Here is a 25,638-nt window from a genome sequence, read left to right on the forward strand (position 1 = left end):
TCTCTCTCTCTCTCTCTCTCTCTCTCTCTCTCTCTCTCTCTCTCTCTCTCTCTCTCCCGCTCTCAACTCTTGTCTCTTTTTGTCAATAAAACTCCCGTGTCTCTCCGGTACCTCTCTGTCACTGTTCATCTCACAGGGCACGTAGTCTGTTCTCTCCCGTCTTGAATTCAACAAAAGACGACAACTTCATCCAGAAACATGTTGTGGAAGTCACGGACCAAGACAGAACCCTACTGCTTACAGGTATGCTTCACTTCAATATTAGCCTGTTAGTGTTTCAGCTAAAATATTTTGTTGTATATTTAGGAGTACTAGAATTAGATTACTTATTTAAAAAAACAGACAATATTTAATTTATTTCTCAAAATTTAGTACAGCTGCTTGTAGGACTGGAAGAAAAATAAATAAAACTAAAAAAAAATGGGCTAAACACAAACTTATAATTGTTTTCTATCTATGTGATTTTATAAAAATCACAATTCACTATTAATAAACTGTTGAAGTTTGGTGAACCATTAGCCTGCAGAAAAGCAGTAAAAACGGTGAAGGATTTTTGAAATGAATGAAGAGAGTGAATTAATTTAGAAGAATTAATTAATGTCCCTTTAAGGTGGTCTACCCAACCCCTCCCCCCATAGTGTAGCGCTATAAGAGCGCTCGGGTGTGATTAACAGGGCCAGTCTGATATAGAGCATCATCCAGAGAGGAGAGCATCACTGGGACTGTCTAGTTAATGGATCGAGATCCCGGCGTTTTATTGACTGCTAGGTTTTAAGGAGGCTGTAAAAGTCAACGCGTAAAAGGCGTATTGGAGCTCTTGTGTCCAGATGTTAGTCCACACCTACTCGACCATGGTGAGTTGAACTGATGCAAAGTCCTTTTGATCTGTTGGACTCTTCATCGAGATGATTGTCATGTGATATCAGCTGCGATGAGCGTATCGAGGAAAGCGCAGACGACCGAGCGTAATCGGGGTCAATGGTATTAAGTGTGTGTTTAATATGGAAGCGTAAAAGTGTGCTGGAGTGTTTCTTTGGAAATGTCACATGCTGCCATTGGTCTAAACGAAGATAACAGACTTGTCTTTGTCTTACAGTGACTTGGAAGTCATATCTTGCGTTTTAACAAGGAGAATCATTAAACTCGGTGGCTGAAAAAAAAGCAAGACAAACTTCGGTTTGATTTGTTCTTATCACATGTGATGGAGTTTCACACAAAACTGCCACATTATATTTTTTCGCCCTAGATGAAGAAAAATATTAAATAGAAATAACAAAGGTAAAAATAATAAAACAAATCAATGTCAAGAAATAAAATGTTAAATTGATAAGGTGAGAATGAGAAGTAGGCTATAAAATGAAAAATGCTGTCGCATTTGTTAGTGTTTCAGTCGTTTAAATAATGTTGCTAAAAATATCCGAGAAACTGGAAAATGGCAAGGAAAATTATAGAAGCTAAATTATTAGGCCTACGTGTTTTTCTCTGCATGTAATCCTGTAAAGCAGCATTAATTGTATCTATTGTCTGTCTATCAATCCTAATTGTTTGAAACAGTGGGTATCATTAAAACACCTGGCACAGAAAAACCTCTTATTTCTGGAGCATTTGTTAAGCTTTTAGAATTTTTTATTAGTATGGTTATAATTAATATAGGCTAGTACGATTAACGACCATTAATTGAATACCTTGAAATCCAGAACATAAAAAGTAAACAAATTAATTTAATGTACAATCTGCAGTTATCTTCACTTCACAGTTGACATAACAGTCACACACATTATAAGTAAATTTAATACATTATTCTAATAACAGTAACTATTTACGCACATCTCATAATTAACAAAGAGACCCAATCCACTATCCTATTTTCAAAACTTAATATTAATTGATATCTTAAATATCCAAGATTGCACTTTGATTTTAATTACTGATGAAGAAAATCGAGACTTTTGAAACGTTATTGTTAGAAATTAATGGGTGGATACAGGGGAGCAGCATCAGTTATGACATGAAGTAACACTTTATACGTTTATTTTCAGTCACTTTTATGAGCTATATGGCGGACCCTAATAATTGTCAACCTTACGATTTTCACTGAAACTGAAATGTCTTCTTTTTACCCACAGGACCGTGCGGACGGACTGTCCAGCTCATCTCCGAGCGGGCGACTCTCTCAGCTCTCTTCGCTGAACCAGGCGGCGTATTCCTCGGCTCCCCCTCTATGCCACACTCCGGCGTCTGACTTCCAGCCGCCCTACTTTCCACCTCCATACCCCCAGTCCTCGCTGTCTTATTCCCAGAGTCAAGACACCGGATACCCGCATTTACCGGACCCCTACCCGTCCATCAACTCCCTCCATCAGCACCAGCAGGCAGCGTGGCACTCTCAGCGATCGCGCTCAGAGGACGCGGGGCTTCTGTCTCAGTCACACCGCGCTCTGAGTTTAGATCCTCGGCGGGAGTATCCGGGCGTTCCGCGGCTGCTCCATCATGGACTGGGTGAAGGAGCAGCGGCGCTCGGTGAAGGTCCTCTGGGAATGCACGCAGTGGGTCATCATGGTCTGGATGACATTCAGGTGAGTTTAATTACTTTTTATCTTATTTCTTTTTAGAAATTGTGAGAAAGAACCATGCTCAATCAAATCATTAGTATTGTTGTTACTAAAATAGCAACGAATGTTTTAATAAATAGTATTTATTTGACATATTTTTACAACTGTTTTGTAACTCTCTCTTCATAACATAATTTATCTGTTTATTGGTTATGTATTTAAATGAGAGACTATTTGGCGTGCTTTTATTAATGATACATTTTTTATATAAAATAAAATATAGCTTACATTACATGAAATTTAAATATAAATATTTTCCAAAACAACGATTACCTTTATAATCATATTTTATTGATGAGTGCTTTAAAGTAGGCCTTTTTTTCTGCCGTGATAACCCTTCGTTTGTGTAAAAATGCATTTTAAACTTTAACATTTTTAACAAAAAACATTATTTTTCCGTGCTATGAAGGATTTAAAAATCTATATATTTATTAGTGTATCCCGCTGTCTAAAACAAATGTTTATACATATATATATATAATTTTAAAACGCTATTTAAAAAATTACAAGACGACAAAAAAACACCTGAAATAAAGGGAAAAAAAACGTATATGACTGATCTTCAATTAGAAACACCGCTGACTATTTAATATCTTAAAAATAAAACTTTAAAATGTTAATATGTGCTGCAAAAGTGAATTAATGTTTCATGGTTTAGATTTTAGATCCATGTGTAATGGAAATTATGTGAGATGGTGACATAGAGAAAAGCTGGATAAGCTTTGGACTTAACAGTCAATTAATTTTAAAAAATATAAAAAAGTAAAAAAAAATGTGTTTCTTCTTAATTAAAAGTCTCTAGTACTAAACGGTTTAATAATTACACACAATCAGTGGCGGTTCTAGACAAATTTGACTAGGGGGGCCAAGGAGGGGCCAGTGTTTATCCAGAGGGGCACATTAAAAAATGACAACAAGTGATATTTAAAGATTATAAACTTTATTTTACTTTAAAATCATACAAACATTTTAGGGATGCTCATATTGACCGTTCACTGTTAATCGACAGTAAGAAGTACTATAAGTTAAACGGTTTAATTATTTTTTACGTTTGCTGCATGGTGAAAGAAAAAAATAATGTTTACTCACGGGCGCGTGTCGACACGTGCAGTGCGGCTGTTTAGACATATTTTGATGAGTAAGCACCTGCTTTACCTTCTCTTAGTTTGTGTAACTCATGTAGTAGCCTATGTGCTGCACGATAGCAATGGCGATGTTGCGTTATCAGAGAGTGAATCCATGAATAAATGAATTCAAATTCTGAATTAATTATAGTCTTAAAAGTGCGCACTCCCCTTACAATCACTGGAAAGCTGTCACTCATACATTACTGTAGTTCATCGCAATCTCTCAAAGTTAATAAAAGGTAATGAAATCACATTTACACAGTACAATTAATCTCTTATTTACATCATGTCTACACTTTCTTTGTTTTAATGAGAGAGTTCTCAGAGGTGTAGAGTTTCAGCAGAACTAAACCGGCACTTGATCATGAACTAACATGAACAGCTGTATATTTTTATTAACTAACGTTAACAAAGATTTTACAAAGCCATTTACAAACTTGATTTAATTATCAGTGTGAAAAACAAAAGTAACACGGTTATGTGCAAGAACAACAAGTCACTCACGAAATGAAATTGTTTTGCTTACTTTCGACTCTTGCAACAGGAGAAATAAATCGTAGCTCCTCTATCCAAGAGTAGTTCTAATTGTTGCTGCAGTGTTTGTGTGCGCCGCTCTAATTTACCCATTTAAGTAGAACGATGCGTCGCATTAGTTCCGCTTTTGGCGCTCGTGTGTAAAACCATAATTAATTTATTTTATTTTATTTGGTCAGTACGGGGGGGCCACAGGGGTGGCCAAGGACATGTCTACAGGGGCACGGGCCTCCCTTGGCCTCCGTGTAGAACCGCCACTGCACACAATTAAGCAAATCACGATGCAAGTCTTATTGTAGCCTATATGAATAAAATATCTTCCAAAGAAATTCAAAAAGCGAAATTCTTTCAAAAAAATTATATTAGTCATAAAAAGGTACAATATATAACGTTCAAAGCCACTATGATTTATTTTAAGTATTTTATGTATAGTAAGTTAATTGTATTAAATAAATAAATAAAGCCTCTTCAGAACAATCTTAGAGGAAAAGTCAGTGCCGCTAATAGAAAAATGATCCATTAAACTGACCATACCACAAAAGATTTGAAGAATCTGAGTTTAAATCGTTTGATTTTCGGCTCGAGCTACATGATGGCTTGTTCTTTCCCTCTTTCAGTGGAGAAAACAACAGTAGTGGGCAGGTGCAGAATGAGTTCGTGTCTCTGTCTGTCATTAAAAACTTACAGCGCGTCCAATCGGTTTCCTCGGCCAATTATTCAACAAACAACTGGACTCCCTTTGATGATATGAAGCGTTTCCGAGAACCGAGTTAGACGGGAACAAGCCTGATAGTTTAATTTACCATACATAAAGCTACAAATAAGCGTAAACACTATTTTTTTTAAATCGGTAATTCCTGCGACATTAAATGGACAAACATCTGATGTTAATTTTCAGAGTGGTCAGTATTGTTTTATTCATACATTGCTTTCATATTCAAATAAATAGCTAATGTGAGTTAGGGAAAAATCAATAACGGTCTAATTACGAACTTTTATCCTTTTTTACTTTGAGGAAAAGAAATGTTGTATCTGTCTGACATGCATGCTCTTTTCCACTTTACATATTTTTTCCTCAGATCTTCTACAAATATCTAGTTTAAATATAGAAACATATTGTAATGCCATTTATAAATTAGTGCTGGGCAATGATTAATCGCGATTAATCAATGCAAAATAAAAGTTTTTGTGTGGATAATATAGTCTATATTTGTTATGTAGCCTATATATAAAGACATACACATACAGTATATATTTTAAAAAATAATAATAATGTATTTACACGTCTAAACTACTTTGGATTCGATTAAAAGCGAATAATTTTAAATTTAAAAAAACGTTGTGAACAATAGTATTCAGTGTGATCTAATCCCCAGGTTTTGATTACAAATATGTTCATAGCCAATATTTTTATCATGTGTTATCATCATCCTAATAATTTAAATAATCAAAAAAAATCATTGCAAGTGTTTTTCAGCACACTATCAATAACTAGTCAACCATCAAGCAATTAAGTGAAGTAATATATGCTATTCTGTTTTAACAGGGTATGGAGGAGGCATCCGCTTTGGGAATCCTGGACCATTCTGTTATCAAGAAAGGTGAGAGTCTGTACCTCTATTACATATAAAGAAGAGGGGGTGACCTCTGTAGCTGGAAAAAAAGAAAGAGTTTATATGCTGCTCAGACACCATAAAGGATTCAGTCAAGCACACACACACACACACACACACACACACAAAATAATTCAGCTCTGCAATTTCATTTGAAGTCAAGAAATCCTGTAGCACTCTGCCTCTGCCTTCACCCTTAAGGCAGTTGCTGTTAATGAACTGTTCATGGTCATATGAGAGAAAGAGGGGGATTAGAGAAAGGCGAAATGGAGGAAGAGAGCAGATAATAAAGTTATGAAGAATTCAGAGCATCACTTTTCTTTCCACTTCCCAGTCAGAAGTGGATAGCTAATTAGGATAGCTTCTGAAATCACGTTCTGCAATGCAGCACAGCATATTTTCATCAATTACCTATGCGTTTATTTTAGATTTATTGCATATATTTAGTGCTCGCCTATTTACCGAGCAACAGAATGGATCAATTATGTACTCATGGGTGTAGGGAGATTTCTGTGTCGAGAGGAAACTAAAGCCTACATGAATAAACGGATCTGCTCTCACAGCTTATGTGACTGAGATGCTTCCAGCACCTCGGCCGCGAGTTCAGAGCTCGTTTGTGACCGCAAATCAGTGCACCACAGCAGGGCGTAGCGAAGACGCGCACACCGCCCACGAAGAGGAGAAAGCCAATACTACAGAGCATTTTACCTCTACAATAAGGGATATAGATAATATAAACAGTAACGCAGTGTGTTATGTGCCAATCCTTGGAAAGGGGGAGGAGAGGAGCGCTGCTTCAGCTCCACAGCGCGCGTAAACACACACGGGAGCGCGGTGATGGCTGATCTGTGGTGTAGCAACTATTACTCCACGACTTCACTTGAATCATGTGAATTAGCCGATTTTTTTAAAATAATCTCTGTCAGTAATTCTCTTTTAACAACATTAACTTTAAAATATATATGCCTCAATTGTTGTACTTAGAATTGTGATATCTATCCACTTTTTTCTTCAAGGAGGAGGTGAGACTTCTGGTTTATTATCCGCTATAGGAAAATAACGAGAAGAATAACAACATGTAGTAAACAGTAAAACTGTTTGCACTACAAACCAGTGTGTTCATAGTTAAGATAATACATTAAAATAATATGGTAAGACATTCACCAATTTGCAATATCAAGCTGCAAAACCAGATGTTTTGTACAGCTAAAAATAGCTGGACGCCATTAGACCTAAAGCCAGACCCATAAAATTTACAAATGGCCGCTGACGCTCTTATGGGAAGATAAACTGGATATGGAAATAAGAAGAAGAACAATGTGCAGTAAAAGGTAAATTTGTTTGCACTACAAACCAGTGTGTTCATAATTAAGATAATATGTTAAAATAACGTGGCGAGACACACCAATTTGCAATATCAAACCGCAAAAGGAGCTGTTTTGTACATTTAAAAATAGCTGGATGAGGCCGGAAACCTGACTCATACACTTTACAAATGGCTGACGTTCTTACATGAAAAAAGGTGGATAACAAATGACTGACGCCTGATACCGGCGTAAATGTAAAATATGGTTACCTCCTCAGGCAAATGCAAGTGTAAGCATTATTAGCAGGAACAAATGTTTTCATTTTGTTACTGAAGTGTTTGCAAATACTGTTGAAACATATGTAACCCTGGACCACAAAAACAGCAATAAGGGTACTTTTTTAAAAAAAATTGAGATTTATACATCATCTGAAAGCTAAAATATTTGACCGAGATACAGCTAGCCTATGTAAAAATCTGCTAAAGTGTTGAGAAAAATCGCCTTTAAAGTTGTCCAAACAAAGTTCTTAGCAATGCATATTACTAATCAAAAATTAAGTACTGATATATTTATGGCAGGAAATTTACAAACTATCTTCATGGAACATGATCTTTACTTAATATCCTAATGATTTTTAGCATAAAAGAAAAACCTACAATTTTAACCCATTCAATGTACTTTTTGGCTATTGCTATAAATATGTCCATGCTACTTAAGACTGGTTTTGTGGTCCAGGGTCACATTTTAGGTTTTAATATATCCCCCCTACATTTGTTGAGTTATTATGAGTGAATTTGGGGGGTTATACCTAAACTTAAGCTTAATATAGTTGGTTTAAGATGGTCTCCTAGCTTGCCAAAGCTGTTGCTTACCTCATTTAAACAAGAGGCCTACTGGTCTCCAAACCTGACCAGCTGAAGGTGCCTGAAACCTTTCTAAAACCAGCCAACAGCCCAGCCTAAGCCAGGTTAACCACCTTGGGCTGTTTTTTCTCAGCCAGAATGTTCCCCCAACCCTCCAACCTTCCAGGTTTTGAATCATTCATACACCCATGTAGCGATTTAACTAATACATGCATACTCTGCATTTTCTAGTCCTATTGAAAACCGCTTGAAATCCAGCCCACACAGATGTGGCATAAGCAAATGCACGAATTAAGCGTCTGCATACAGGCTAATCTTATGAAAACAAATGAAGGTTTTTAGGAATGATGTAACAAAAATACTTGAGCTCAAATTAAAAGCCAATGGTAGTCTGTTCTTCCTAGAACACTAATCATTATTAGAGTTTGAATGGAGGCTTACGTCTCATTTTCATTTTTTCCCTCATCCCTCTTTATTAGAAACCTTATACAATGTCTGCTTTAAAATAGGTGACTACATAACAGCCTAATTTTCTGTTTTATGTTTGCTGTGTGTTATTTTCGACACCATAATCAATGGGTTCATTTGAAAGTTAGATTTTAAAAAGGAGCCAGGAAAGTTTAATTACAAGCACAACAAGTGAAAACGACTGTGTGCACAACAGATGGAATAAAGCTTTCCCCCAATGGAGATGCAACACCCATTTGAAAATAAGAGCGAGAAACAGAAATTAAACACAGTGTCACTGAGACAACAGATGTCAACCTGTGGGAGAGCATCTTAAAAAGGTTTTATAACAGAAGGGCTAATCCAAAAGAACAAATTATCACATTTTTATAAGTCTGATCTCACTTTCTTTAAAATAAGATTCCACTCTCCTGTGGTTTGAAGTAATTTTATCACACATACCCTAAACCGCATTCTCTTTCTGCCTACAGTTCCGATCCCATCAAAGTTAAACGGCTCAACGATGTCTGCCTTGTCCCTCACTAAAGAAGGCCTGGGTCTAGGTGGTGTGTCCAACCCCGCAGAGGTTTTCTGCTCTGTCCCGGGACGCTTGTCGCTCCTCAGTTCCACCTCAAAGTATAAGGTCACAGTCGGAGAGGTGCAAAGACGCCTGGCCCCACCTGAGTGCCTTAACGCCTCGCTGCTCGGAGGAGTCCTGCGCAGGTAAATGGACGGGACAGAAGAACATAAGATGTTTAAGATGAATCTCTAAGGTGTTAATCAACTCTTCCTGTTCTTCCCTCAGAGCCAAGTCAAAAAACGGAGGCCGCTGTTTAAGAGAACGCCTTGAGAAGATCGGCCTCAACCTTCCTGCCGGTCGGCGAAAGGCAGCCAATGTTACACTCCTTACAGCGCTGGTGGAAGGTACTGAAACATTTAATCAAAACCAGACACACGCACATTATCAGATTTTCATCTGCTGCTGAGACGCTGCCTCGTACTTGCTGCAGTAATTGTCCCAAACACAGCACACGCACTACATTATCAGTCACTTATGAGAACGTAGATGTTAATCTCAATGTGAAGCAATAACCTTCCTGGGAGTGTTAACTTAAAATTATAAGTGCCTAAGAAGGCATTTTTAAACATTCGGGAGCCTATTATCACCTCAAGCTTTCAGTCAGCACGTTCAAGTTCCACTTTTCAATCTTCACGCTCTCTTCTCAGGTGAGGCGGTTCATCTCGCACGGGACTTTGGGTATGTGTGCGAGACCGAGTTCCCCTCCCGGGCCACTGCAGAGTATCTGTGCAGACAAACGGACCCAGATCAGCTACCCACGCGACGTAGTATGCTGCTGGCCACCAAGTGAGTATTAGATCTGCTGAGATCTTCGAGAGGTTCAATCACTAGTTTTACTTACTCAAAAGGAATAAGTCTATTCAGTTCTAATAAAAACGTTTGAATGGTGTCGAACTTAAATGCATAGTTTCTTTGAATGGTGAAATAAACCTGAAGCACTCAGGTATAGTTCATATATAAACCAAGGGTTGTTCATCAATGCAACTAAAAGTTATTTTATAAGGGGTTTTCAAACTCGGGTCCAGTGGGTCCCACAAGGGTGATACATTTACCAAATTTTTGTTCATATACTGGTCAATCACAATTATTTTATTCTATCAACCACTCTAGTTGTATGCAAATTTTTGTTTACCTAATAAAAATAATTTAAGTAGTAAATAGTTTTCAGATTGTACATATTTTATAAATATATGCATACATACACAAAACATTTTTTCACTGAATGTATATATTTGGCTGTATTTAATTTATACATTAAACGTATATTTACACATTAAAAATGTACATATATATGTGTAAAATTTTAAGGAAATAAAATGTGTGTGTAAATGTATATGTATATGTATATATGTAAATATTCTCCACATTTTATTAATAAAATAATAATGTATTAATATTACACACAAATGCACAAACATAAAAAATGTGTTTATTTTTATTTAGGACTTATATGTAAATATATGTATATATGTAAATATTTTCCATAATTTAAGAAAATAATAATAATATACTAATATTGCACATACACAAAAAGATAAAAAAAGTTTGTTTTATTTGTATGTAAATATTTATATTTATATATTTATATTTATATTAATATATGCATATATGTAAATATTTGTAAATAAATTAAACATGTAATAATAATAATATTACACACATAATATATATATATATATATATATATATATTTATAATTATTTTTATTTTTTTTGACATAATATGGCTGCCTTTAGATTATAAGAAGAGGTTCTATGGCCAAAAAAAATAATATATATATATATATATATATGTGTGTGTGTGTGTGTGTGTGTGTGTTAAATCCGAGAATATTTACTAAATATCTAAATTCTTTTTTTAAGTAAGCCTGAAGAAAAACATAAAGCTAGGGTAGTCAATAGATTAAAAATAATTGTGATTGATCTTATGATTTTTGAACATTTTTGAAATAACAAGGTAATAATTTAACACCCCGGCATTCTCTGGGGTCGCCAGTTTTAAAACAAACTTTAATAAAACAACTTATTTCCAAACACATTTTCCCTAAATTTATCACTTTGTTCTTCCAAACCAATAACAACTGTTTATTTACATGTTTTGCATGGCTTACTGACGCTCACCTCTTGTTCTGTGTCTCCAGGGAGATTTGCAAGGAGTTTGTGGACCTGATGTCTCAGGACAGGTCGCCGTTGGGTGCCAGCCGCCCCACCCCCTGCCTAGAGCCCGGGGTGCAAAGCAGCCTGACCCACTTCAGCCTCCTCACCCACGGTTTCGGCACACCCGCCATCTGCGCCGCCCTCTCGGCCTTCCAGAGTTACTTGCTAGAGGCCCTAAAACTGCTGGATAAAGGAGAGGGAGGAGGAAAAAGCCACCACGACAAGGAACTCAAACACCGCAAATGAACAATCCAGAGAGAGACACTACCTCCCTCACTTTTAGGAGCGTATGAGTGTATTTATGTGTACGAATGTGTGCGTTCACCCCAGCGTTTCGCGTACTGCACTGACTACATTCGCCTCTGATGAAATCCAAGATCGAAAGTGGAAATGCGGACCTCAAGCTTCCTCTGACGGGGCCCTACACGGTGTTCTCTGAAAATCGGAGATCCTAAACCAATCGAATGACATGGACAATTAAAGGAGAAGTTCACTTCCAGAACAAAAATTTACAGATAATTTACTCATCCCCTTGTCATCCAAGATGTTCATGTCTTTCTTTCTTCAGTCGTAAAGAAATTATGTCTTTTGAGGAAAATCATTTCAGGATTTCTCTCCATATAGTGGACTTCTATGGTGCCTCCTAGTTTGAATTTCCAAAATGCAGTTTAAATGCAGCTTCAAATAGCTCTAAATGATCCCAGCCGAGGAAGAAGGGTCTTATCTAGTGGTTGCTCAGTTATTTTCTAAAAAAAAATTACAATTTATACACTTTTTAACCTCAAATGCTCGTCTTGTCTAGCTCTGCGGGTACTGTGTATTCCAGTTCGACACAGTTAGGTTATGTCAAAACACTCAAATCTCATTTTCTCCTCCAACTTCAAAATCATCCTACATCGCTGTTTTACCTTTTTTTTGGTAAAGGGCGTTTGATCTTGCATGTTCACTTTGTAAACACTGGGTCGGTACTTCTGCAGCGATGTAGGATGAATTTGAACCTGGAGGGAAAAAAAGATGGAAGTTTTTTGACATACCCTAACTGTCTTGAACTGGAATACACAGAGTTCATGCAGAGCTAGACAAGACAAGCATTTGAGGTTAAAAAGTATATAAATTGTCGATTTTTTAGAAAATAACCTATCATTTCCCTAGATAAGTCCCTTCTTCCGTGGCCGGGATCATTTAGAGCACTTTGAAGCTGCATCTAAACTGCATTTTGGAAGTTCAAACTCAGGGGCACCATAGAAGTCCACTATATGGTAGGGCTGCACGATTAATCGCACGATGTTGTGAGGCGCATTTAGTCAATGAAACCGGTACTTTGATTAGTAGTAAATCTCCATCAGGTGCGTTCAGCGTTCGGCAATTAATACACAGAGGCGTAAATCACTGACAAGCTACGCCAAATCGCGCTCAAAATCGAATGCGATTTTGAGCGCGATTTGGCGTAGCTTGTCAGTGATTTACGTCTCTGTGTATTAATTGCCGCTCCAGCTGAACGCACCTGATGGAGATTTACTACTAATTAAAGTACCGGCTTCATTGACTAAACGCGCCTCACAACATTGTGCGATTAATCGTGCAGCCCTACTATATGGAGATGCTTTCCCTCAGACAGCATAATTCCTTTACGACTGAAGAAAGAAAGACATGAACATCCTGGATGTCAAAGGGATGAGTACATTATCTGTACATTTTTGTTCTGAAAGTGAACTTCTTTGAGGATGAGGGTGCACAAGTAATTAGGTATTGACAAACAGATTTGAAAATGTCCTTTTGTACTTCATGTTGTATGTTTATTATCAATGTTCCTGTTATTCTTATTGCCGTATTGCAATGTAAATGTAATATATTATTAAACCACTGACTGAATTCAAACGCTTGATGCTGACTTCCTGATGAAAACAACTTTTTCTACATAACAAGCAGGTTTTTGCTTTGCATAAACGGACTTGTTGGCATGGTACAAATCTGGCGTGATTACAAAATTAGCGTGATACAAATTGAGCACCCAGGGGGATGTTTGAAATTTCTAGCCCCATTTGCTAAAGGCAGGGTGACATTAACCCAAACCGAAACCTCAATGTGACACAGTGGCAAATCGGGCAGAATTACCTCTGAGATAAAACAGTCCTGACCACTAACCCCCGGGGGCTCGGCAATCACTGGAGTCGGCGAACGCGGCTAAACAGTTGCTAGGCTCTTCTCTTCCAGCGCTTCTGTCTCCTCTCACCCCATCTGTCACTCTACCTTTCTTCGTCTGCTCAGGGGCCTCCATCTCCATACCTGCCCCCCTGCCGGCTCTCACTCACACGAGCGCACACACGTACCCATCCTGAGTGTCAATTCCCCGCTTCCCCCTCGCCGTGACCCCCTCCCTCCCTTCATCTCTCTTGTCTCTCTGACACTCAGCAGGGCTGCTCTGCATTTCTCTCTGCCTGCAGGCGAACATATGCTGCTCGTCCCTTTAGATTCCGGTGTTTTCAGGAGAGAGGGATTGTTTAATGTTTATTAATCACCTGTCTGCGGAGGAGAGAGAGAGAGAGAGAGGGGAAGGAGACGCGCTCGTGCGAGTGCAAAAACACTTGTGTACAAAGCACTGAGGAAACAAGTACACATCCAAAGATAGCATAAGTGCACGCCGATCCTGTTTCTTCCCTCTCTGCCAACTTCCATGTGACGCAAACAGATCCAACAAACTTTTGGTGTGGAAACCGGCAAAAATCTACAAAATGAAGAACGGAGTATAATTTACAGGGGATCAATGTTTTTATTAGAGTGCAGAGGGTTACATTTGCAGTACAAAAGAGTGTGACTAGAGGGGAATAGCAGTAGTTGCTCATTTAGGGCCCACGGGAAGCTTCTCCATGTCGTGGATGCCGTCTTTGTCGATCAAACGGACAGTGAAGGAAGGCAGGTTCAGGATGAAACGTTTGTTGAGCTGTTGGCGAACAAGGAAATATACAAAAATGGTTATGAAAGCTCGCAAGCATGGCAAAACCCATGATCGAAATAACTCAGAGGTGGTTTGTATAACCCACTGAACCAAAACAGAAGGATTTATACACTTTCTGAACAACATGTGAGAACATGTGGTTCTTGTCGACACAAAAAGGCACAACCACAGTGCTACCACAGTGGTTGCCACCACTTTTTTATTTTTTTCGAAAGTAATACTTTTATTCAGTACAGATGCAACAAATTGGTCAGGAGTGGCGGTAAAAGCATTTACAATGTTACGAAACATCTCTATTACAAATAAATGCTATATCCATCAAACTGTTTTGTTTCCACAAAAATGCGTTGATAATTACAAAATGTTCTTGAGCAGCAAATCAGCATATAAGAATGATTTCTGAAGAAAAATGTGATACTGAAGACTAGAGTAGTGGCTGCTGAAAATTCTGCTTTTCCATCACGCATACAAAAATACATAAATAAATAATTACATTTTATATATATGTATACTACCAAACTACAAAAGTTTTAAACAATAAGACTTTTAATGTTTTTAAAGAAGTCTCTTTTGCGCACCAAGCCTGCATTTATTTGAGTCAAAGTACAGCAAAAACAGTAAAAGTTTGAAATATTTTCACTATTTAAAATAACTGCTTTCTATTTGAATACATTTTAAAATGTAATTTATTCCTGTGATTTCAAAGCTGAATTTTTAGCATCATTACTCCAGTCACATGATCCTTCAGAAATCATTGTAATATTCAGATTTGCTGCTCAAAAACATTTATTATCATTATGTAGAAAACAGCCAAGTAGAATTTTTTCAGACTACTTTGATGAATAGAAAGTTCAGAAGAACAGCATTTATCTGAAACAGAAAACTTTTGGTTATCATCACTTTTGAAAAATTTGAAGCATCCTTGCTAAAGAAAAGTATTAATTTCTCTATATATATTTTTTTTAAATGTGTACTGACTCCAAGCTTTTGAATAGCACAAAAGCTTTTTGGATCTTTGGATTCATCAAAAAATCCTGGAAAATTTAGTTGTAATGATTCACATAGAAAACGGTTATTTTAAATAGCACAAATATATTTAAAATTGTTACTGTTTTTGCTGTACTTTGAATCAAATAAATGCAGACTTGGTGAGCAAAAGAGACATCTTTAAAAATGTTAACTTTTGACTGTTAGTGTATATACACACTTTCAAATAGAAAACAACATTTTTAATTTTGAAGTATGTGGGATTTGTTTGAATCTAACTCCAAGTATGAACAATAGTAATAGTGATGCTTCCCACAGCAGCAACCGATAATTATGAAAGTACAATAAAGAACAGATTAGCATAAGAAGAGCAACTTACCTCCGCTAAACACTTCTTGAGAAGATCCACAGCCTCCTCACGAGTCAGATCTGGAGCGAGAGGAAGAGAAAAACAGGTTTAGAACTCAAAAAATTATAATAATTATGCCCTCATAAAAATGAAAGTGCAGAATCACCTGGTTTGTAATATCTGTCCAGGATGGAGAGGGTGAGGAAGGCCCCATATCCGTGTGCAGCAAAGGGGGCTTTGGCAAGTGCTGACATGTAGTCCATGTAGTACAGTCCTGGACCATCAGCCTCATCATATCCTGCCAACAGCAGGTTCACGTGGTAAGGAGTCTAACAGAGAGAGGGGAAAAAAGTTATTTTAATGACTAAATCCAAAAATGAAGACACAGAAGTACAGCCGGATATATGTGTCAGTCAAAAAGTGGAGGTTATTTGGTGATACCATTATTCAGCTCATCACATGGCTACTAAAAAATGTAATAAATAGACATTTAATTTAATTAATAATACTTAAATTTTTTTAATTCTTATTAAAAAATGTGGAACCCAGTTTCTGCCACAGAATAAAAAAAAATAAAGATAATTTTTTCCTCATAATTGAGATTAAGACTTTTTTCTTAACGTCAGTCAGAATTTTGATAGACATTTTTATTCATTTATTTATTTAATTTATTCCATGGTGGGAACTGGAAAAAACAGATGGAAGACATGAAATTAGCACAGTTACACCACCACTCAGAAGTTTTTGAACAGTAAGATTTTGTGTTTTTTTAAAGTCTCCTCTGCTAACCAAGCCTGCATTTATTTGATCCAAAGCTCAGTTTTAAAATCTTAGCATCATTTTTACAGTCACATGATCCTTCAGAAAACATTCTAATATTTGATTTGCATGTATTATTATTATGTTGAAAACAGCTGAGTAGAATTTGTTCAGGTTTCTTTGATGAATAAAAAGTTCAGAAGAACAGCATTTATCTGAAAAAGAATCATTTTGTAATATTTGTAATGTAAAATTTTACTGTTTTTACTGAACTTTGGATCAAATAACTGCAGGCTTGGTGAGCAGAATAGACCCCCAGAATCAACTGCCTGGGGGAAAATACTTGAGAGGAATTAACCAATCAGAATCAAGTATTTCAGAGAGTCATACAATAAAAATAAAAAAAGTGTATAATAATAACAGCTTGAAAATAAAGCAAAAAAGAAATGTTGCAAAATTCAAACACAGAATCTAAGAATCTTATCAAAAACACCAACAACCACCAAACTTTACCATCAGCAAGAGTAGACGGTTAGATGGAGAGAGAAGAGCAAAGGGAGGGGTGTGAAACAGCCGAGAAAGGGGAGAGAAGGGGAGGGAGTGGAGTGTGGAGCGGTCTGGGGGGGGTCGCTGGTGTCACCAGCAGTGTGACATCTGCAGGAAGACGGCACCCCTGCTGCCGCGAGCACCTACCCACCTCCTCTCTCCTCCCCTCCGTCTCCCGCCCTCACCCCTATGCCCTGGAGCAGTGCCAGCTCTCATTAAAACTTCTTTTAGTCCTCTTCCTCCGTCTATCTCGCTTGCGCTCGCTCTATCTCAAAACTCTGTGCGGCTGAAACTACATTTGCTTTCCCCCACGTTTCCGTCTGTACGGCTCTCAGATAGTGAGATTTCAATCCACATTCTGCCTCCACTGCAATCGGCCAAATTCGGTGCCATCGGGTGGATTTAAAGGTGAAGCGTGTCATTTTTCACAATGTTAAAATTCACAATTTAATGTGCAAGTCTAAGACTTACACAAAGTGTTTGAGAGACCCGACATGACAACTCCAGCCTCAACGAATGATTTAAAGCAACTGTATGCAAGTTTTTGCATATATGAATGGCCTTTTTCATTTCAGAAACAATCTCCGTCATTACACAACCAAAAAAAAAAAAAAAACATTTTGGTCTGTTTACACTGAATTGCAACCACAGAGTTTTCAAACTAAAATGGGGTCTGCAGCATTTTCAAAAGTCTCAGTTTTCGAGGGTCAAAAACTCTGGAGTAGTGTAAACGACAGGCGTAACCGTAGCAAAGGTTATGCGGTTTATAACGAAAACGCACTAGTGTAAACGTATACTTAATTTAGTGAGCGCCTACCAAATCCCGCTAAAAAGGGTGGATTGCCTTACACCAACATCAAATGCACATATACAGTTATCCACAGAAATTATAGTGATATTTATAATAAATTTCATTCACTTAACTGCAGAGGGCTTCGAAGTTGTAAAAAATACAAAAAAACTACATGCACTACAGACCAAAGAAAGACCAAATCTAACGTACACACAGTCAAGTGCAAAGTCTTTCAGAGTAGACTCTATTCGATAGAGTTTTTCTCTTCAGAAGTTATGACCAATAAAAATGTCTTTTTTCATTGTTTAGAAACCATATTACGGTATATTTTGGGCTTAAATAGTCAGGTTAGACTTACTTGTCCAAATAATTAAACACTCAAGGGGCTTGGAAAGAGATCTGCTATTTTTTTTCTAAGTGAAAAAAATGAACCTGAGCTTAGGATCTGAATAATTTACATACTTGTGGGCTCTTTTGGCTTGACATGCTAAAAAAAAACTAAAAAAAAAAAAAACTAAAACAACTCCACATAGCAACAGCATAAATAAACAAAAAGTGCAATTGGGAGTGCAATTTTATCTCATACCTTCAAAAAATTACAGTTCTATGGACTATTTTAACAATATCCTTACTACCCTACCTTTCCAGGATTTCAATGTGTCAGTTGCGTTGCGGTCTATGAGAGTCAGAAAGCTCTCAGATCAATCCAAAATATATTTATTTGTGTTCCAAAGAATATCAAAGGTTCTATGGGTTTGGAACGACATGAGGGTGAGTGATTAATAACATAATTTTTCGGTTGAACTATCCCTTTAACATCTATAGAGCTTTTAAATTCCTAAAAAAAGGTTCTATTTAGTAGTAGAAAAGTGTTATTCACACACAAACAAAAAAGGTTCTTTTAAAGGTCCACTTAAGAAACACAGCATTATTCTATGTGTTGAAGTAATTTCAACTGAAACAGGAAGACAGGGCGGGACATATTAAACAGTCCCGCCCCTTTTTTAAATATCCAATAGCGTTTCGTTTATATCACAGCTTAGGCCAGAGCCGTTAAACTCAGTAAAGCTGAATTTGACAGTATATGACAGCCAGAATCATATCCATATCGCTATAAAATATAAATTCTGTGAAGAATTCAAATAGGTTCGATACGTTTTATGGTGTGCGCCGACTCACGCATATGATTTGCTCCATGCTATCTTGTTTCTGGACAAGAGCAGACTGTGCATGCTGCGCCGGGCACAAAACCAGGCTTTTTTCACCCCAATGGAAAGCAAACTTACATGCATATTTATCTGAATCGGTCTCTATCCCCTATATAGTGCACTACGTGTCATTCACCATACAGAAAATATTAATTCTGTGAACAAGTGACCAATTTCAGCCGCAGCTTCAACGTCTATTTATAGTATAGGGGGTGGGGAGCGTCGGATTCTATATTACTACTAAACTGTGAAAAAACTTTCATTTTGATTGTATGGGGACTTCAAGGACTGTTTACTGAAAGGTTCTTTTGGAAATCCAAAATGGTTCTTCTGTGGAATCACTATTTGAAAGCTTTAAGAGTGTCAAAGTTAATATATAGTATCACTTATAGTTCCTTTCAGCATGGATGAGACTACAGCAGCTCCACCTCAACTCACCTGAGAGGCTTTAATCTGATCTGGGCCATTCCCTGCTCTCGGCAGGTCTCTGGGGCACGTTTGGGTAAGTAAACACCCCCTAGAGAAGCTCACCTATGCAATATGCTTCACTCCCAGCAGGGAGGGTTTAGAGGAACAGAGGCTTGTTGAAAGACAAGGTTTGAGTTTGTATGAAATTCCCCCGAGTGCCATCTACCCCTTCGTATAAACCCAACACCTGTCTCCAACATTCTCCACCAACCTCATGAGCTACGGTTCAAACATTACACCCTTTCCTCTCACCTAAGTCTCTGTTACAAAAATCTGAGGGACACTAAACAAAAGCTCAGTATTGAGGCCAATAATTGTACCATATCATTCATTCATCCTGCCTTCCGCTTTCATGTTCTGTTCCTGCGCTCCCCATCCCTTTGCCCGCCGCCCCAGGACATGTTCTCCTCTTTGGCATCTCTGCCCAATCTGCCGTATTAATTGTTCATCTGTAGCGGAACAGGGGAATGCCTCGCAATATGGCACCAGTAATTATTTGTGCCAGTGTGCCGGGAGAGAATAAGCGGCCAATAATGTTTCATGTGTGCCAATGATGGCAAACTGTTGCTGGACTGTTCTGTGGAGAGCTTAAGGGGATGTTGGAAGCAGCACATGGTTAAAATAAAAAGCACAGCACATAAAACAACCACAGAAAAATGTGTGTTTGGCTGCAAAGAGCCTGTTCAGAATAGTACGTTGGACTATATCTGAGCATCTGTCGCCTCTTTCTTTCTACGTAAAGATCTGTCTGAGAAGCCACTCCAGGGGAGCCCCAAAGGCCCAGTTGTTTTTTTAGAAACCTGGTCCTTTAAGCGTGCATGACATCTCTCTCATTTAAACATCCCGAAGGGTTTAAGCACAAATGAAATGGGTTAAATAATACGCAAGGTTCCTTATTTTAAAGACAAATCTGAGAGTATTGTTACACATCGTGGATTACGGCAGTTTTCAAGTATCAATATGTGAACAAAACAATCTATTAGTCAAACATGCCTCGCTCTGAGGCACATTTGAGGAAAAATATTGAAACTGACTCATTTATTCTCATTTTGTGGGCAAGTAGCATTTAGGTTAAGACAAGCTAAAAGCTTGCGAATTTATGAACTTGTAGCACTTTCTCAGCCCCCCAGAGACCAGCCCTCCCACCCTCTCCCCCCTTTTGGCTTGCTCTAATTGTTTTTTGTAATCATTTTCTCCACTCTGCTATTGTGACAGGAGGCAGTTACACTCGTCCTAACAAATTAACACACACACTACCAGACAAAAGAGCCAGGATGGCGACAAGCCCATTTTTACACAGATGGGTGCACTCTATGTTGCCCTGAGTTTAACACACACACACACACACACACACACACACACACACATTTGGAGAATGTATCATATAAGCAGGATCACATTACATAGGAGGCGCAGGTGTCAACGACCTCTGAGACCTTGATATCACCTCCACACGTTCAAAACATACTGGCATCTGTTTTTACGCACATTTTAAAACCGGCTGCATTCAGATGTACTCTGTGGCACACCGCGCTTTGTTGTCGATAAAAGGGACTGAAGAGAGAAAGCAAAGTGCAAGAAAAAGTGATCGAAAATGTGTTTTTAACTGATATACAGTCAAACCAAACATTATTCAGACACCAGATATAATTTTACTAGTGGGTGAAAATTTGATTCGACAGTTTGACCAGACCATGTTTTGTTACATACCTTTTATCAAAGTTATCTGACATTATCAAGACACATTTGTTTAACTATTGATTTCTTGTCATATTTTATTAACATTTTCTAAACTATAGTGAATAAACTGTAATAATGCAAAAAAAAAACTGAAGGTATCTGAATACATTTTGATTGACTGTATATTAATTTGTGATTATCAAGATGAGTTTGTTCTGACACAGTCTGAGTTCTTGTCATACTTTATTACCATTTTCTAAACTATAGTGAATAAACTGTGATATTTTGAGAAATGTTGAAGGTTTCTGAATACATTTTGGTTTGACTGTATACACCATCAAAAATTTGGGCTTAGGAAGATTTTCTTTTAAAGAAAAACAGTAAGGCTGCATTAAACTGAATAAAAATGACAGTAAAAGCCTTGTTGTTAAAGATGTGAATTTAAAATGAATGCTAATACTTCTAAAAACTTTCTATTCATCAAAGAGTTGTGGAAAAAATATACCAGGTTTCCACAAAAATATTAAAAAGCACATTTCTAACATATCATGTGACACTGACGAATGAAGTATAGGCTACTGAAAGAACTTGAAATAGTAAAATTACATTTTAAAATATATTACAACAGTTATTTTAACTTGTAATGATATTTTACGTCATTACCAACCCCAAACTTTTGAACGGTAGTGTATATAGTCACTATAATACACTACCTATTGCGTATAATAAAGTGTTTTGTTTTTGTGCCATTTTTATTGTTTTCAAACAGGTTTCCTGTATCCACCTTTTTCTTTAAAGTAGAAGTAAGCCTATGGGTGAGACTTCTGGTTTATTAGCCACTACAGTAAACGGTAAAACTGTTAGCACTACAAATCAGTGTATTCATAATGAGGATAATACATTAAAATAGCATGGTAAGACACATCAACGTGCAATATAAAGCAGCAAAACAAACTGTTTTGTACTGCTAAAAATAGCTGGACGCCAATGAGACCGGAAGCCTAACCCATAAAATCTACAAATGGCCACAGCCGTTCTTATGGGGGAAAAAAAGGTGGATACCCTTTTGAATTACGTAAATCTACTTTTTTCATATGTATGTTAGAGTAGAAAGAGGAAAATTATTTATGTTAATTATGTTTAATCATTTTACAAGTAACCCTAGGTTTGATCCATTTTAGATGTATCCCAGGTTGGGAATCACTGATCTACAGTAGGTGTAATTAATCTATTGAGAAATGAAGGTTTGTAACCAAACTATTCAATATTTACAGATATAAGGGTGCATTCACAGATCATTCATAGAGCTTCTATACCAACCCGACTCCGCAGATAGTCTGCTAGGTTTTTCCTTGTGAAGTTTGCAGCGGCTGCTGGGCTGAGCTCATATCCTGCAAAAACAGAAAGATATATTAAAATCACTTCATAAAACAGCAGAAACAGTAGCCACGCACAGCACATATCTATAGTATGACAGATTTTAAATTCAAAATCTAATGATAATTTCTTGACATAAAATTAATTTTCAAAAGACTGAAAGCAACTCATGTAAATGATATTTAGAATTAAAAACAACAAAACAAAGACACAGTGTAATAGCTTGACACTCTATACAGGGGTGTGACTTCAGGCAAAAATGGAAAACTAATGCTTACCATTTCTCATTTTGTAAAGCTGGACATTTTTCTGAATGTATTCTGCAAACTGTACTGTGTCACCGGCTTCACCCACACACAGGAGCAGGATCTTTTCACTGAGCTTGAACATCTTGTCATAATCTGGTAAACATACATAACAGATCATCTTAACATTAGGTCCAACACAACCCTATCACATTTTACTAGAGCTCAGGTTTCTGTAATCATTCCGCATGATCTGTTTTAAGTATTAGTGGTCATAGAAACCCACTGGACACCTACAGTTTGCTATATTGACATTTTTGTGGAAATAAGAAAGTGAGGCTGCTTGTTACTATAGATATAGGTATATAGCTAGACGCCCTTTAGTTTACAATACATCATTACTTTCTAAAGCTTATCAGACTAAGGTGTTTTACAGGCAGAGACACTGCTCTTTTTGAGAGCATTTTATTGGATAAAGTTTTGTATACAGGTTTTATCAACATTTTTCTCAAAAAGAATAAGTACATTTTCACTGCATGCATCTGTTAAAAATAATATGACGGGGTCTTGGGTGTATGATGTTAGGTTAAGTTTTAACATACAACATAATATAGCATAAACAACACTAATTCTACTTTATGGTGTTTCCTTTGCGGTGAATAACTTGCGTTTTAATATTCCTCGTTCGTAACTACGTAGATTTAGAGACGCTCTTACTTTCACTTTCACCAATAAATCGCAAACTCATCCAAGGATACTCAACTGACACTCGAGGATAATCACACTCCAACAACTAACATGCTGCTCCCATTAAAAGTTAAAAGTGTATCCTAACTGAAGTTTAATATGTTGATTTAAATATCTATTAATGTGTAAATCAGTTCAGCGCACAAACTGTGTTAGCACGGGGTAAGTTAGCTAACGTAACGTTACCTCGGCTAAAAAATCTTAGCAATTGCTATATATTCTGAAGTGGAGATTTCATTTAAATGCAGTTGAGACAAAAGTGTATGAACATTGATATGTGGCTAATTATAGTAGTCTGCAACATTTTTATTCATAATTATGAGCTGTCATATTGCTGGCTGGCCGCTTAGCATGCTGCTAACATGCTACCACACATCAAACTCACCGTGTTTCATCTGGATTATGCTGCTGGCTGCTACATTATCTGCCGCAACCAGCACAAAGTCTGTCCCCTGAATCCCGATTAAGTATTCCATATTGCAGACCGAGATTAAAGGCAATTAAACACACTCTGGTCAGTAAGTACACTAGCAATGCAGCTCTATCAGATATTACACAGCAAAAGCTGAATGGAGTTCAACGGCGGCGCACTGTTCAGACGTCATCAGAGAGTGCGTGTTCGGCGGTCACGTGACGGTCTGTTATGGACCTTGCAAACTGGTGTAAGCAGTAAAAAAGTGACAGTTTACTGTCTGCTGGAAAGACATGGAAAATGTTAGACAATATTACAGTCATTAAAATATAAGAAAAAAAGACGTTTTTACTATTTTCAAACCTGGAAAAGTCGAGGCAATTAATAAAATCTCTCCGTAATATGACATCTGATTTGCAATCTCTAATTATATTACATCTCTAAAAGTATGTATGCCGCCTCTCTCTCACACACACATACACACTCTTGTCTAGATAGATAGATCGATTTTTTTGGCACTTTGTTAGAAGCATAGCATCAATCGGCCATATTGGCGGAACTGAACGTAAACATTGCCACTGAACCGAACGAAACTCGCACATTTTGCCGATTATTGCTGCTGAAAATGGTCAATTATTGTCATGTTTTGGTCTGTACTAATTGTCGGACCGGGAAAAACATTTGGAGTATAGACTGACAAAAATTATAACAAATTAAGGAGAAGAGTGCAAAAAACTGTCTGAGAAACAAAAGGTGTTTGTGGTTGGCCAAACTGAACCAGGATTTCCAGGGCAAGAATCTTAAATCTTCAAACATTGATGTTTGTTGTTGTCATTTCCAGTCAGGTAGGTGAAATATTAGGCTAATATCTTAATTAATACTGCTCGCGCATATCTTTACCACCTGTTAACTTTAGTTTGTCAAAATAATGCGAACTTTCATGCTTACCAAGTCATTTTCTATATGCTTTAGCAGCTTCCACACGTTTTTCCATGGTTTACACTGCATACATTAGCAGAACAACGTATTCAGTAGTGAATTAACTGTACAATCCATGCGTTAGTTTACATCCAAGTATCACCATTATGGCCGTGCATCCATGTAACTGACCAAATCGTGACATAAGTGCAAACTCTCTATACATGTAGATGGTTTTAAAACCTTTCCAAAACCCTAAGACTTGTGATTTTATTATGTTTTGCAGTGCATTTGTAAAAAATGTATAGTGTTATGCCTATTCCATTCCCACAAAATAGCTTCAGTGAGTATGAATGATTGATCATGTTGTCTAGACAGAAGGGGTTTCAGATCCTGTATACCCTCAGCTGCAGTAGGAACTTCTATAGCCCCCAACCACTACAAAGACTCCCATTCACGTTCATTAGTTTTGCCTCTTTGTGTCCCTTTCCTAAACCATGGTGCAGCTTCATAGTATTTAGATGTATAGTGAGAAAAATAATAGGCCTATCTTCTTTTGACTAATCTTTACTAGTTTGGTTTATATATTGTGCAGATAGTTTTACTGTAGAAATTTTTAAGACTGAACATTGTGTATCCATGTGATGAAAGTATTTCTCTCTCCCCATCTCTCTCTTTCAGTTGTTGTCACTGGTTCAGCCTGACTGCTTCGTTAGGACTCATCATTTGCATTCAGATTAATTATCTAATTACCGACAAATGTCCGGCGGCCACCCCGCACTCCGGCTCGTCAGCTCTGTGCCTGTAATTATTTTAATCATTTACTTTCATCTGGAGTGTTCCTGCCATACTTCTGTGTTTAGAGGCCATTCTTAATTACCCTGCCAAGACACTCTTCCCCTCTTTTCATGTGAGGAAAAGGGGCAGAGAGAGAGAGAGAGCCCAATGGGGACA

At 37.3% G+C, this 25,638-nt stretch overlaps 2 protein-coding genes across 3 annotated transcripts; one reads left to right on the plus strand and one right to left on the minus strand.

Annotated features, from left to right (window-relative positions):
• Nucleotides 1–116: 116 nt before the first annotated feature.
• On the plus strand, nucleotides 117–13,111 carry tfap2e (transcription factor AP-2 epsilon). 2 transcript variants are annotated; one of them, XM_073822017.1, is made up of 7 exons: nucleotides 117–243; nucleotides 2,127–2,576; nucleotides 5,820–5,874; nucleotides 8,995–9,226; nucleotides 9,309–9,427; nucleotides 9,731–9,869; nucleotides 11,224–13,111. In XM_073822017.1, the coding sequence occupies exons 1-7, from the start codon at nucleotides 199–201 to the stop codon at nucleotides 11,483–11,485; spliced, it is 1,302 nt and encodes a 433-aa protein (XP_073678118.1). In that variant the 5' UTR covers nucleotides 117–198; the 3' UTR covers nucleotides 11,486–13,111. The 2 variants fall into 2 exon arrangements, with proteins under 2 accessions (XP_073678118.1, XP_073678119.1); XM_073822018.1 differs by lacking the exon at nucleotides 117–243 and adding an exon at nucleotides 699–854.
• An 878-nt stretch (nucleotides 13,112–13,989) lies between these two features.
• psmb2 (proteasome 20S subunit beta 2) lies at nucleotides 13,990–23,940 on the minus strand. Its single transcript, XM_073822132.1, has 6 exons — nucleotides 23,740–23,940; nucleotides 22,641–22,763; nucleotides 22,306–22,376; nucleotides 15,698–15,860; nucleotides 15,562–15,611; nucleotides 13,990–14,180 (listed from the first exon to the last, which is right to left on the minus strand). Exons 1-6 carry the CDS (start codon nucleotides 23,828–23,830, stop codon nucleotides 14,079–14,081), a joined length of 600 nt encoding a protein of 199 aa, XP_073678233.1. The 5' UTR covers nucleotides 23,831–23,940; the 3' UTR covers nucleotides 13,990–14,078.
• Between the last annotated feature and the right edge of the window lie 1,698 nt (nucleotides 23,941–25,638).

The sequence above is a fragment of the Garra rufa genome, chromosome 17 (genome assembly GCF_049309525.1).
Source record: "Garra rufa chromosome 17, GarRuf1.0, whole genome shotgun sequence".
In the NCBI taxonomy this organism is placed as follows: Eukaryota; Metazoa; Chordata; class Actinopteri; order Cypriniformes; family Cyprinidae; genus Garra; species Garra rufa.